Below are 14,250 nucleotides of genomic sequence, written 5' to 3' on the forward strand. Positions count from 1 at the left end.
GCAGACCTAACAGTTTGCTGTAGTTTGGACCTGTCCTGTTTTGTGAATGCGCCAAACCACTCAGTGGTAATGGGCATATGGGCAGTTACCCAGGGTGACATTAGAAAAGGGGGGGTGCAAAAACACAACAACACAAAAACGTACTTAATAATCTATCAGATCCACCCAGAACAAAACTTTCTGATGCTTTTATGCATGCAAGATCAATGAAGAGTTGGCGTTGTCGGGTGTTCCAGATTCCTGCTGATAGCATTAAGATCAGGTCGTTTTTCTGTGTGTTTGCGTCAAGGAAGCAAACCATGAAGAGGGGAAAATGTGGTGCAAGTGAAGGTGGGGATGGGTTTCCTGCAAAAAAAACAGCACAGAATGTGAGGCAGTATACAAATTAAATACATTTATAATAATGTAGATTTTAGAAAGTTGGGTTATGTAAAGTTTTCAGGGCGCTGATTTCTAATGCACTTCAAGTTAAAAAAAAGATGTATTTCAGACCTTGACTTTTATTAACTTATAAAAAGAACAATCAGATATTCAGGTGATTAAAAAAACTGCTGAAGCAAGTCAGGTACAGCATTTATCCACCCCTATAATGATACAACAATGACAACGATTGAAGTTATTATTTTCAATTTATGCTACAATTCTCAGGGCAATCTACTCTTACAGCTTTATTGGAACAAGTTTATTTCAGGTCAATCTTTTGATGATATTTATTTGAAGTTTATTTTTTAAGTCAATTAAAAATTGTTAAAGCAGCAGAAACAGTTTAATAATATTATTTTAGTTTTTTACCACAGTTCCGCAGGCTGGTTTGTTCCTTTGTTGATGTCAGACTTCTTCTTTTGCTTTCTGTTGTTTTTTTTCTTTCATTTGGTGCTTCAGTCCCGGCCCGTGTTGGATATGTGGTTCTGTGCTCTGTAGGTTTGGACTTGTGTGCTTATTGTTTGTGGTCCATGTAGTGCTGTGGCTCATCTGTGTTATTGTCTCACTGTCACTCATTTAAATGTATGCCTTTGTTTTTAGGTGTTTGTAGTGCTTTGTGACTGTGTAATGAATGCAAATCTATTTAGTTAGTCTATGTATTTTAGTGAGCATATCTTAATGTCACATGGCTGTTTCTTTTCTTTCTTCCCACTTTCTGATTTTAAATTCTGGTTGTTGTGCATTTGACTGTAATCCAGATGAAGATTCCCTCAAAGAAGATGGCTCATATTCCTGTGTACACTGTGGGCTTTCACAGCACCCCAAAGAGCCATGGACACAAAAGCCAAGTCTACAAGTGAGTCTCTGCTTCATTAAGCAATTAAAAAAGTAGAAATAACTGGCTACTTCTACAATGGCTGCAGAGAAAGAATAGAAGTGACATAATCAGCTTGACTCTGCCTTGCTTGGAAACATGTGCTCTCTCCCTGCTAATAGCAGGGTACTGCAGGATGTCAACAGAACCGGCCGTGCAGGCACAACTTGACAATATCTTATTTGAGTTCAAAGTTTAAAATGAGGTGAGAGACGTGCATATTAGCAGTCCGTCCTCCCCGCAAGGAAAAAAAAGTGTGCTTCACAGCCTGCAAATCCAGCTGTCACCAGTTCTTGCTCTCAAGAGGAAATGTTGGAACTCTTTTTTACATAAAGTATCCAGGCTAACGTTCTTCCTGAGAGTCTTTCAGTCAGCGGCGGCCATTCACTCCTGAGCGTCTTTTAGTGGCCGCCAGGGGAGTTGTGTTCGGTCCAGGTTCGGCAGGTAAAAAACAACACCATAATGTTTCAAAGTTCTCCAGAACATTACCAGTCATCAACAGGTTCAGTTGAGCATTTTCATGCAAATCACTGTTAGGAACCGATGCATCTGTGAGGGCATCCACTTTTATCACACAAACATCACAGCGTTGTTAGGCGTTCTTATGGAAATGTATAAAATCAGCCTGGATAATTAATGACGAAAGAAAATAAAGAGTAACATTAGTATTTTTAGACTGAAACTTTGGGTTTATTGGCTCACACGTCAGTATTTTGATTGTTATTCGCTGAGAGCGACGCTGACTTATGCTGGCTTATATAAAGGCCACTGTATGCACTGTGTAAGGTGAAAAAACTGATACAGTTAGCAGTTTATTAAACAAATACCCCATATTTAGGAAATATCTTTAGTAAAGAGGAGAAGTTACTTTTAGTTGTATCTTTAGAACCGCACAAACATTTTATTTATACTCTTTTACATAAAAAAATAGTTAATAGTTAAAATAGTTAAAATAGCCGATTTTTAATGTCCACATCTCCTAAATTTAAGATATTTGTGCCTAAACATAACCAGGCCATGTCCTTTCTGTACTTGTCTCGGTAAAAGTAATTAGTTGAGTCATACAACTCTGGCTTGCCGCACACCGCCACTATGATCTGGTCCTCCATCATTGACAACTGCTTCCTCTCCGCTTTGGTCCTTCACCCTACGTCACAGCCACATCCAGTCCCTGATTGGTTGACGCGACGCAAATTTAGGAAAAAGTTCAGATTTTTCAACTCGTCCATCGCTCCGCTCCCTCTCCGCTCCCGCTTCGCTTGCCGCGCCCTCCGCGTCCTTCGCACCGCACCGCGCCGCTCCGCTCCTGAACGCGCCTCTACATAGGGATAACATGTAAATTGGCCGCTCCTTTCGCAGAAATCGCGTTTGGTGTGAACGCACCTTAAGTGGTAGGCATCTCTGAGGTCCAGCTTAAAGAAAAGAACAGCGCCATGTACAGGCTCAAACGCAGAAGCTAGCAGAGGAAGAGGATATTTCTTTTTAACAGTAATTGCGTTCAAACCCCTATAATCTATACAAGGGCGTAAACCTCCATCTTTTTTCCCCACAAAGAAGAAACCTGCCCCTAAAGGAGACGAAGAGGGACGAATAACCCCAGCAGCTAAAGATTCAGCAATATATTTTTCCATTACTTTTCTTTCCGGCCCAGAGATGCTGTGGAGTCAGCTGGAGGGTAAAGGGGCACCAGGAAGAAAATTAATGGCACAGTCGTATGGTCGATGAGGCGGTAGAGACAGGGCCCGAGACTTGCTAAAGACCATCTTAAGATCATGATACTCGGGGGGAACTCTGGTTAAGTCTGAGAGTTCCTCCTCCATACCTTCCTCACCAGGGGTTGTAGGACAGATGGCTGACTGTAAACATGAATTGAGACATCCCTCAGACCACGCTTCTACCCGTAATTCTGCCCAATTTATGTGGAGATTAGGGCGCTGGAGCCAGGGAAAACAAAAAAAGATACCTCTTCTCGGTGATTATCGAACAAAACAAGCTCTAGAGGCAGTGTTTGATGGGTGATCTCATGAAGAGATAAACCATCCAAGGCCAAAACCCGACGTGGCTGGGTCAATTTTTCTGCGGAAATCCCTTTCTTTGAAACAAAATCAAAATCAATCAAGTTCAGATCACAACCTGAGTCAACTAGGGCAGATAAAACCTCACAGTGATGGTCCACAAACAAAGTAGGCGGTAACGTGAAGCGTGGGGTCTTACTACTGGATGATCGGTCCGTCGGTTGCCCCATCACAGTTGACGGACCCGCCCTTTTGGCCAAACCGGACAACCGGAAATGAAATGATCGGAAGCACCACAATAGAAGCACTGGTTGGCCTCTCGACGTCGTTGTTGTTCTCCAGGCGGAAAGCTAGCTCTCCCAATCTGCATAGGTTCGGTCTCGGGGTGGCTGATTTGAGGCCCTAATGACACTGGTAACGGGAACGGAGGAAACGGAGAGGTTCGCTACAACGCTCTCTCGGAGCGATTCCTCCTCCTTTCCCGCAGGCGAGAATCAATGCGCATAGCTAAATCAATGTACTTATCTAATTCTTCTGGTTCATCTACAAGGACTAGTTCGTTCTTTATGGGCTCGTTCAAAGACTGGAAAAACGCTGCCTTTAACGCGCTTGTGTTCCAGCCTGAGGATACAGCTAATGTACGAAAATCAATAGAAAAGTCCGCTAAAGGTCGATTCTGCTGTTTCAACGCCCACAATTTGCAGGCAACACAGGACTGATCTGAAGCTACATCAAACGTCTGTTTAAACTCCTTAATGAAATCCTCATATGACAACCCGAAACCAGTGCAGTTGGAAAACCTTGCCTCTGCCCATTGGAGCGCCTTCCAGTTAACAAACTCAAAACTTAAGAAATCTTACCCTCATCATGCGAAAAAGCTCAAGGTGACCGGTTAAACACCAACCTACACTGAAGTAAAAAACCACGACATCCACCCATCTCTCCAGAAAACCTCTCAGGATGAGGAGAAGAAACATCTCGAAAAGGTGGTGGATGTTGGGCCTCCAGTGGCTCAGCAGCACCCCCAATGGGTGCGGCAGACTGAGAACTACAAGCACCTTGAAACAGTGATGCCAAATGCTCCAGCTGCTGGTTTGTTTGCAGCTGTCTATCTAGGAGGGTTTGGAGAGTAGAACTGTGCGTATGAATTTGCTGACTATGTTCAGCTAAAGTTCTCTGAAGGTTCTCCGCTGGGTTAGGCTGGCCTGAGTGTTCTGTCATGATTTTTACAGCCGACTTAACCCACATGCAGAGACTCTCAGAGAACTTTGTAAAAGGAATAAGTTTTTATTGAAAGATTGATCAGGAACAACAGGAGCGACGAGTCTAATCTTCCTTACTGTGAAAACACAAAGAGAAAAGATAAATAGCTGAACCTCAGAAACATGAACCAACATAAACGTATCTTACTGGAGATTCCAGAATAACCCGCCAGGGAGAGAATAAATGTCAGGAAAGGAGTTCAGCTTGCCATACACAGACTAGATCAGGAAATGGCCTTAGCCACTACGGAGGACTGGAACAGTTAACAAAGCAAGTTAGAGTTCGCAACAACAGATCCTTCAAAAGATATCCATGGTAAAAATCATGCAAAGATTTCAGAGCTGGCCAGAAATTACCACAGAGGCAAAAACACTCAGGCGCCGAGGTGTTGGCAACCTTCCTCTATATGCTTCCCAGCTGATGAGTAGATGCACAACACCTGTCGCCTCAGGTACACTCCTACTGGCGGCACCTAGTGTCGAAAACCTCACATTGCACGACTTTCACAGAACTTTTCTGGCTGCTTCATTTTTGTTGCAGGTTGTGTTTGGCCATTTGAGAACTAGATTCAGTCGATGTGTCGACCACAGATTCAGCCCACAACCAGAGATTTTCTTTTTCACAACAAAAGATTTAATCAAAGACTGTTGATAATCGCAGTGTCAACCTGGCTTCGGATTAAAAAATGTTTCTTCGTGTGTCGACAATCCATTGGGTTATCCCTTGATTTTAGGACAGGATTGAAAATAATAATAATAGTGATGGAAACTTTGGTTCTTTTGGCTGGGCTCTTTGGCTTCTAAGATTTTTGTTGCTTGAATTAATTCATTGCCCACAATAACATAAATATACCTTTAAAATGAGTTATTAGAGAGAGGGAGAGAGAGAGGAGCCCAATCAGGATCTGGCTCTAAGAGCCGTTTCATTCCAAAGTCAAAGAAAAATCATCTGGAAGCCCAGAGAACTATTGATCCAGACCACTTTAAAATAAAAATGTCTGTCTAAGCCCTACGCAGAATAAAGTCCTGAAGGATGTCTCCAGACGTATGCACAATGTTGTATGAATGGTGGATTACACCATGTTCAGCTAACGTTAAATGTTAAATATGTTTAATATTCAAAGAAAATGTGGGGCGGGTATATTATTATCTCACACTGGTTAGCATGCAGAGCAGAGTTTTTTCTCATATTGGAAATATGATATAATAATTACAGAATGAACATGAACTGTCATGATTTTTACAGCCGACTTAACCCACATTCAGAGACTCTCAGAGAACTTTGTAAAAGGAATAAGTTTTTATTGAAAGATTGATCAGGAACAACAGGAGCGACGAGTCTAATCTTCCTTACTGTGAAAACACAAAGAGAAAAGATAAATAGCTTAACCTCATAAACATGAACCAACATAAACATATCTTACTGGAGATTCCGGAATAACCCGCCAGGGAGAGAATAAATGTCAGGAAAGGAGTTCAGCTTGCCATGCACAGACTAGATCAGGAAGTAGCCTTAGCCACTAAGGAGGACTGGAACAGATCAGGTAGGATTCACACCTGGAACAGTTAACAAAGCAAGTTAGAGTTCGCAACAACAGATCCTTCAAAAGATATCCATGGTAAAAATCATGCAAAGATTTCAGAGCTGGCCAGAAATTACCACGGAGGCAAAAACACTCAGGCGCCGAGGTGTTGGCAACCTTCCTCTATATGCTTCCCAGCTGATGAGTAGATGCACAACACCTGTCGCCTCAGGTACACTCCTACTGGCGGCACCTAGTGTCGAAAAGGTGTAAGCAGCAGGCAGCAGAACTCCAAATCCTGACATGAACATATTGCACAGAAAATGGCCTGAAAGCTATGATTCTTGACATAAATAAATTGTAAAAACAAATATTTTTTAAATGACTGTTGTTTCCCACCATTCATCATTTATTTGTAGGGTATATATTCTTTAATGTGGAATATAGTACTTATAAAGGCTGAATAAAACATTTGGTGTTTGCACCTAAACATTAAAGATGATTCAGAAGTTGGCTAAAATGTTGAAATTTTAGTCTGGAATAATATTGAAGTTTTAAATGGAATAGAAATTTAATTTGCACTAGGAAATCTGATTTTTATGAGCGCCCTGCCAATGAAAGTGAGGGGAGCTGAAGGAGGTAATTGGAGTGTCCACACCCTCTGTCCAGAATCTGTTTCTGAGCCGGTGCAGAAACAAGGCTCTGAACGTGGTCAGAAACTCCTCACATCCTATCCAAGAACTTTTCGAGCAGATGCCGTCAGGCAAACAGTACGACAACATTAAAATCAGAACCACCAGACTGCTGCTTAAGTTCAAATCCCAACCTAGGGTCTGTCTGTGTGGAGTTTGCATGTTCGCCTAGGGCATCCAGTACTCCAACTTTCCCCCCGCAGTCAAAAAACATGACTGTTAGGTGAACTGGTCTCTCTAAAGTCCCCTTAGCTGTGTGTGTGTGTGTGTGTGTGTGTGTGTGTGTGTGTGTGTGTGTGTGTGTGTGTGTGTGCGTGGTTGTTTATCCTGCGTGTCTCTGTCATGATGTGGTTGATGAAGGACTCTAGTGCAGGCCGTAGTTGTAACAAAAATTAAGTTTTAATAATAAAAGGAAGGTACAATGTAATTACGTGAAGAACATGTCATGGAACAAACTGGTGGGAATAAACAGGTGATGGAGAAAGGCAGGTATCGGAGAAACGAGGAGCTGGGCAGAGAACGGAGGCAACAGAAGAATTCAGCAGGGAACAATGAGAAGACGGGTTTATATACAGAGGAAGAGGATGAAAAATGGCAAGCAACCAAAAGGGCAATTTGATGAGATGTAGAGCAGCTGTGGCGGGGGGAAGGCAGAGCTGCTGAGGAGGGAGAATAATTAGCACAAATGAGCTGAGCAGAGATACAAAGAAACTAAAAGGAAAAGATAAACGGAGATCTCACAGAAATAATTCTAAATGAACAAAGAACATGAGAATAAACTAAGAAACTAAATATAAAGACATGAACTAAAAAGATGACACCTTACTAACCATAACAGTGCAGGGAAAATCACCTAAATAAGACAAAACCTAAGGAACATAACAAGGAAATGATCAGAATAACACACAAAATAAAATGAAAACCCAAACGCCTCAGGATCGGGACAGTCTGTGTGTTGTCCTGAGTTGGACTGAAGACTTGTCCGGGGTGTCCTACGCCTTTCGTCCCATGACCGCCGGAGATAGGCACCAGCCCTCCTGTGACTCTGTATGGATAAGCGGGTAAAGACAATTAGTTTATAGTAAAATTACTATAATTTGATTTAATTTGATCAGGAGCGTCAATTAAAAATAGTTTCAATATAAAAGTTTAATCTGAAGCTTCTTTTTTACCCACTTTTTATCCTAGTTGTGATGATTTAAAGCTCTAGGCAGTTATCACTGACTTTTCCTCTTATAAGAACTAACATTAATCTCCTAGTGACTCCAGCTGGCCCAGTTTCTCCACAGTCTTCCCAGCTAATCAGCATGGCTGCTATGGAGAAGTTAAGCTATTTCAGCGCTCCCCTCCCTAAAGCCAGTGATTGCTAGGTTTCTGCCGCCTGAGCAGATAGAGGAGCCAGAGAAGATGCCCTCCTCAATCCAATCACTTCCACCTCATCCACTCCCTCCTTTCTTTGTTATATAATCAGTGCAGCGCCTCCAACACGGCCTCTAAGCAGCCATTATGTAATAATTACCCAGCTGTCATTACCATCCACCCTCCTTGAAGACAGCGAGCTGGTGGGAAGTACAACTGGTGTGGTATCTTGTTACTTTTCTAATATGTCTCATCAAGCCCTCAACGGTGCTGCCAGGGAGGTATTCATTTTATAACTGCAATCGTTGTTCGTTAAATCAGAAAAGCTGGTTTTAATCGTGACTGGTTCACCGCTGAGGCATCATGTTGTTTTTATGTTTTAGCTCACTTTATTTCCGCCGCGTAAGACCATAGACCTAAAGGCTTTTATTATTTCCTTAGACTCTCAGTTTTATGCCCTTTTTCTTAATACCCTTTATTTATGGGACAAAACACAAAATCTGCATTATCTTCCAGAGTTGCAAAGTAGATTATTGGGAATGAAATTGTTCCACTCTTTTTCCTCAACTGAATTGGGTAATAAGTGATAACACATAGTTTGATGCCTTTCTTGCCCTTAGCCCCAACACAATCCTGCCCATAAAAGTGTTAAAAATGTTGCTTTTTGTTTGCTTTCAACTACTGTACACTGCTTGAGACCTAAACATGGATTTAATGTTTTCCTATTTATTTAGATGTTTTATGCTTTTTGTCATAATGGCCCTGGATTTTTTTATGAGAAAACACAAAATCTCCAATTTTTTCCAAACATAAGGTGCAAAGTGAACTACTTGGGATGAGGTTATTTCAGTGCTTCTGCATCTTTTTCTTCTACACATTTTCCTTCCGCTCAACTTTCCACTAATATAAGTTTTCCCCATGATTGGTTTTCATTAGCTGTAAGCTGTAATAATGAAAACTACCAGAAGTAACTGGTATTAATATAGAACTGTGTGAAATCAATCAAGGGTTTCAATATTTTAGTTGAATCACTGAAATAAACAAACTTTTCAATGATATTCCAATTTATTGAGATGCACCTGTTTATTATCCCAATTATAGATATATAGTTTATTATTGTAATCATGTGTTACTTCTTCATACTTAATTTAATATAAAATGTGAAGACATTTCCTCCTCCTCTGTTTGCAGATCCCTGCGATCTCTGTCCCGCCGCTCAGTGGAGGAGGAGTTCCCACACCTGTACGCTCAGGGCTGCACGCTGCGTGACATCTGCGCCGAATGCACAAAGTTTGTCGCCGATGTAATTTCCTCCAGCCGCAGGAGCCTGGACATCCTCAACAACACTCCAAAGAGGGAGGCCGCCGCCGCTGCTCAGAGGCCACAGCTGCAGCGACAGTCCAACTTCGAGGCTCTGCCTCAACCAAACCATCATCACCTACAACCTTCTCCCCAGCTCCACCGCAGCGAGACGATCAACAGCACGAAGCAATGACTGAATTAGACTCTGACCCCACTGTGCACACATTTGTAGGAGGAGGAGGTTCTCTGAGGGATGTCTTATATAATCCAGTAAAGGTGCTTCAAGGTTAATTTTGCTGGGTTGGAGCATTAAATGTATCATTTAATAGTGAAGTTTAGGTCTCAAAGATAAATCACTGGAGCTGTTAAGAACTCTTTTTAGCAAGAATGTAGAGATGCCAGCTTTTTGCACAACTGCTCTACCTTCCATATCTCATCATCTCACTCACAACACACACACATTTTCACTGAGATTTATTGAATCTCTTTCTGCAACTGCCCTACCTGCTGCACCGTACCTTCACTCTTCACTCACAAGGCAGGAGGGGGTCAGTTTAATCAGAAGGAGCCCTGAAGGCCGAGGGGAGAGGGTCTACACGATGTGAGAAAGAGGGTGGAGGTGAGTTTGTGAGGGGAAAGCTGTGCAATACTGCATTAGCATTTTAGCTCTAATTGGTTGCCTTGTTTTTTGTCATGAATGTACCATACACAAACAAAATTGTAAACTTAAAAGCTTGTACACAATAAATTATTTATTTTTAATTATCCAAAAAAGGGAATTAAAAACAAGCTGCTGCTGCATAATGAAGCCTCTCTGGTGATCCTTGTAAAGATCCCAGACCGGCAGGGTGGAGGTGAAACAGCAGCGACACTGTGAATGTAACAGGGTGAAGCTGCAGGCCGGGACCTTTAGCAGACGATGCATGACGACTGCAAAGAAAGGCGAGCAGTTGAATCTCCCGCCTCTCTCACTCCCACAGGGACGCTTGCAATCTGCTCTGGTTGTGTAAACACAAAGTGAACCTCGGCTGCAGTAAAAATCCATTGACAAACACGACCAGTGCTGCATCTGCTAGTTTTACTGTGGGCTCACTAAACAACAGAGTAATGCAACTGTACTGCAATTAACTTGGAATCATTAAGGTTAAAACTCCTATGGATGCTTCTCCATCAGTAGAATATCATCTAAATATTAATGTATTTATAGTAACTTGGTTAAAAAAGTGACAAAAAGATTCTTTACACATATGAGCCATGTCAAAGTCTTTTCCACCTTTAATGTGACATTATCTGATCAATGAAAACAAAGAGAGGATGGTCTTCAGGAATCAGTTTTAGTAAAGAAATGTGTTGCCAGTGGAATAAACATATAAACACAAGTAATAAATGGATAAAAGATGAAAGGATGAATTATTTATCTGCAAATGTTTATAGTTCAGCCATATCTGGACATAGATGGAAGTCTCTGCTGCCGTTTTTTAAGGGTTCGAACCTGGAAAGTTTTACTGATGTTTAGGGATGTGCAGGATTTATCCCCAAATTTTCTTTTCAAACTAGACATCCATGCATATATAATTCAAGGCCTATTGTAAAGGGTTTGTGCAGTTTGGCACCTGTGGCAATCATTTTTATATTCCAGTACTCTTAAAGGTTATATTAGATTAAATTAGGTGTTTGACCCTCATGGTTCCCTTATATTTGTTCATTGCTTGTGTCGAAAAGATGTTTAAGAATACATTGCTCCACCTGTGCCTCTTGGATGCAAAAAATGCTGGCTAGAAATGTTATGCATTAGCATATATTCATACTCGTAATCGCCGTCCTTCGTTTATCGGGTTGCGGGGGCAGCAGTCTCAGCAAAGACCCCGAGACACCTCCTCCTGCTCCCAGGCCAGCCGAGACACAGTCTCTCCAGCGTGTCTTGGATCGGTGACAAAGGGCAGCCCTGCACCAGGAAAAGGTCCAACTTAGTGCCGGGAAGGCAAACCAAACTCCTGGACCGCTTGTACCAAGATCGGATAGCCCCTAATAGAGGGCCCCAGACTCCTGGAGCGCCCCCCACAGGGCACCACAGGGGACAGGGTCGAATGCCTTCTTCAGGTCCAAAAAACACAAGTGGACCGGTTGGGCAAACTCACATAAACCCTTGAGCACCCTGCAGAGGGTGTAGAGCTGGTCCAGTGTTCCATGGCTGGGACGAAAACCACACTGCACCTCCTAAAGCTGAGGTTCGACTATCAGCCGGAATCTCCTCTCCAATACCCTGGCATAGACCTTACCAGGGAGGCTGAGTGTGATCCCCTGTAGTTGGAACACACCCTCCGGTCTCCCTTCTTGTGAAGCAGCTCCCCACCCCCCATTGTAAACAGTGTTGGCGTAGCACTGCCCCAGACTGGGGTGATGTTCTCCCTTCACAAGAAGGGGGACCACCACCCGCAATCCGCCAGTTTAGAGTCACTGTCCACGGCCGCCACGTGATGTTGATGAGGCGTGTCATCCACAACAGCCCCACAACATCCAGAGACCTGAGGTACTCAGGGTGGATCTCATCCATAGTCTTGCCAGTGTGGAGCTTGACTATTTTGGTGACTTCGGCTTGGGTAATACACAAATCCAACTCCGAGTCGTCAGTCTCTGTTTCCACCAGGGAAGGTGTGATAGTAGGATTGAGGAAACCCTCGAAGTACTCCTTTCACCACCCGGTAATGTCCCCTGTCGAGGTCAGCAACTCCCCACCCCCACTGTAAACAGTCTTGGTGAAGCACTACTTCTATCTCCGGAAGCACCGGACAGTTTGCCAGAATTGTTTCAAGGTGGTAGTCCTCCATGGCCTAATAAACTCCTTTTGGGTGAGTATTTTCAGCATCTAAAAAGTTTTTCATTTTTCTGTGAAGTCATCAAAAAGGTTGTTTTTTTTTCCAATCCCATATATGGAAATTAATAGATTTAGTTAAATACATCAGTAGATTAATAGTAACCTACAGTTTAAATATGTTTTACAGGAATACCATAAAAATATCATGAAATATAAAGAGATTTCAACTTTAGGGATAAAAGCATGTTAAATAGAAATCAAATTGCAAGTAGTGTATCTAAAAGATGCGTTTTTAATGGGAGTCGTTGCCTGTGGAAATGTTGATGTGGCAAAGATTACCATACAACATGGCTAAATGCAGCCAAGGTTATGCAATAAGAAAGTAAAATTTAAATAAAAACCAGCGAAAAAAAATGTTCAGGGAAACCAGGAGGGTTAATTTAAAAAGGGACAAATTCAGATAAAATGACAAACCTGCAAAAGTGTCGTTTTCTCACCTTGCAGTGAGTCCTGAAGGTGTTATAACCTCAGAATAAAATGATCAGAAAACCTTTTAAGACGTTTGTTGAATGAGCAGGAGTGAGCGTCTAAAGACAGTACTGATGGGAAAATAAAAGCAGCAGCAGAATCCATTAATAGAGTGAGCAGAGAGTATATAAACCGAGGAAGACTTTGCTTCCTTTGTCACAGATCAATACAGCCTGTATGGAAGCTCCGCCTCCTGATCATGAATAAATAATTAGGTCTGTGCGTCTATTGGCTGCCTCCTCCTGTCATCCGGCTCTGAGTTTACTCTTCTTCACGAACTCCTGGGAGTCAAGAGCGCTCAGTACTTCTTAGACTCAAACAGGAGATTAGGGGATTATACTTTCACAATAAAAGCACTGAAAAACTGCAATTAATCGGTTAGTCCTGTTGTTAATGCTTTACGTTTTTTTAACCTTAGTTAAAAAAGTCACTTTAGATCCTGCTGCTTAAGTCTGATTATTTAAACAAGATTTGTTCATTCCCATTTTTTTTAATTAATTTATTTCCATCATTATCCAAATTTACCCGATAAAAGAAAAATAATTCACACGTTTTTATTTTATAACTCTAAAATTGGGTATATTCGTGAACAAGACCCCGAGATACTTAAACGCCTCAAGTGGAGGAGTTTAAGTATCTCGGGGTCTTGTTCACGAGTGAGGGAAGAATGGAGCGGGAGATCGACAGACGGATCGGTGCTGCTGCCACAGTAATGGGGGCGCTGTGCCGGTCCATTGTGGTGAAGAGAGAGCTGAGCCGAAAAGCAAAGCTCTCAATTTACTGGTCGGTCTACGTTCCTACCCTCACTTATGGCCATGAACTTTGGGTCATGACCGAAAGAACGAGATCACGGATACAAGCGGCTGAAATGAGCTTCCTCCGTAGGGTGGCCGGGCACTCCCTTAGAGATAGGATGAGGAGCTCGGCCATCCGGGAGGAGCTCGGAGTAGAGCCGCTGCTCCTCCACATCGAGAGGAGCCAGTTGAGGTGGCTCGGGCATCTATACCGGATGCCTCCTGGACGCCTTCCTCGGGAGGTGTTCCAGGCACGTCCCACCGGGAGGAGGCCCAGGGGACGGCCCAGGACACGCTGGAGGGACTATGTCTCCCGGCTGGCCTGGGAACGCCTTGGGCTCCCCCTGGAGGAACTGGAAGAGGTGTCTGGAGAGAGGGACGTCTGGGCGTCTCTGCTGAGTCTGCTTCCCCCGCGACCCGGTCCTGGATAAGCGGAAGACGACGAACGAACGAACGAACGAAGTATAGGATTTCCTTCTTTCATCTCCAGAACATTGCCAAAATTAGAAATATCCTATCCAGGAGTGACGCTGAAAAACTAGTCCATGCATTTGTTACTTCAAGGTTGGACTATTGTAATTCTTTACTATCAGGATTTCCACAAAATGCAGTTAAAAGCCTTCAGCTGATTCAAAATGCTGCAGCAAGAGTTCTGATGAAAAT

The 14,250-nt window shown here is 42.7% G+C and overlaps 1 protein-coding gene across 1 annotated transcript in view; it reads left to right on the forward strand.

Annotated features, from left to right (window-relative positions):
- The window catches only part of spire2 (spire-type actin nucleation factor 2), a 55,820-nt gene extending 44,967 nt beyond the window's left edge, over window positions 1–10,853 (forward strand). The window contains exons 14-15 of the mRNA XM_047352582.1: window positions 1,182–1,279; window positions 9,340–10,853. Coding sequence (XP_047208538.1) covers window positions 1,182–1,279; window positions 9,340–9,643 — 402 coding nt within the window. The 3' untranslated portion in view covers window positions 9,644–10,853. The remainder of the gene's footprint in view (window positions 1–1,181; window positions 1,280–9,339) is intronic.
- Window positions 10,854–14,250: the final 3,397 nt, after the last annotated feature.

The sequence above is a fragment of the Girardinichthys multiradiatus genome, chromosome 2, assembly GCF_021462225.1.
Source record: "Girardinichthys multiradiatus isolate DD_20200921_A chromosome 2, DD_fGirMul_XY1, whole genome shotgun sequence".
In the NCBI taxonomy this organism is placed as follows: Eukaryota; Metazoa; Chordata; class Actinopteri; order Cyprinodontiformes; family Goodeidae; genus Girardinichthys; species Girardinichthys multiradiatus.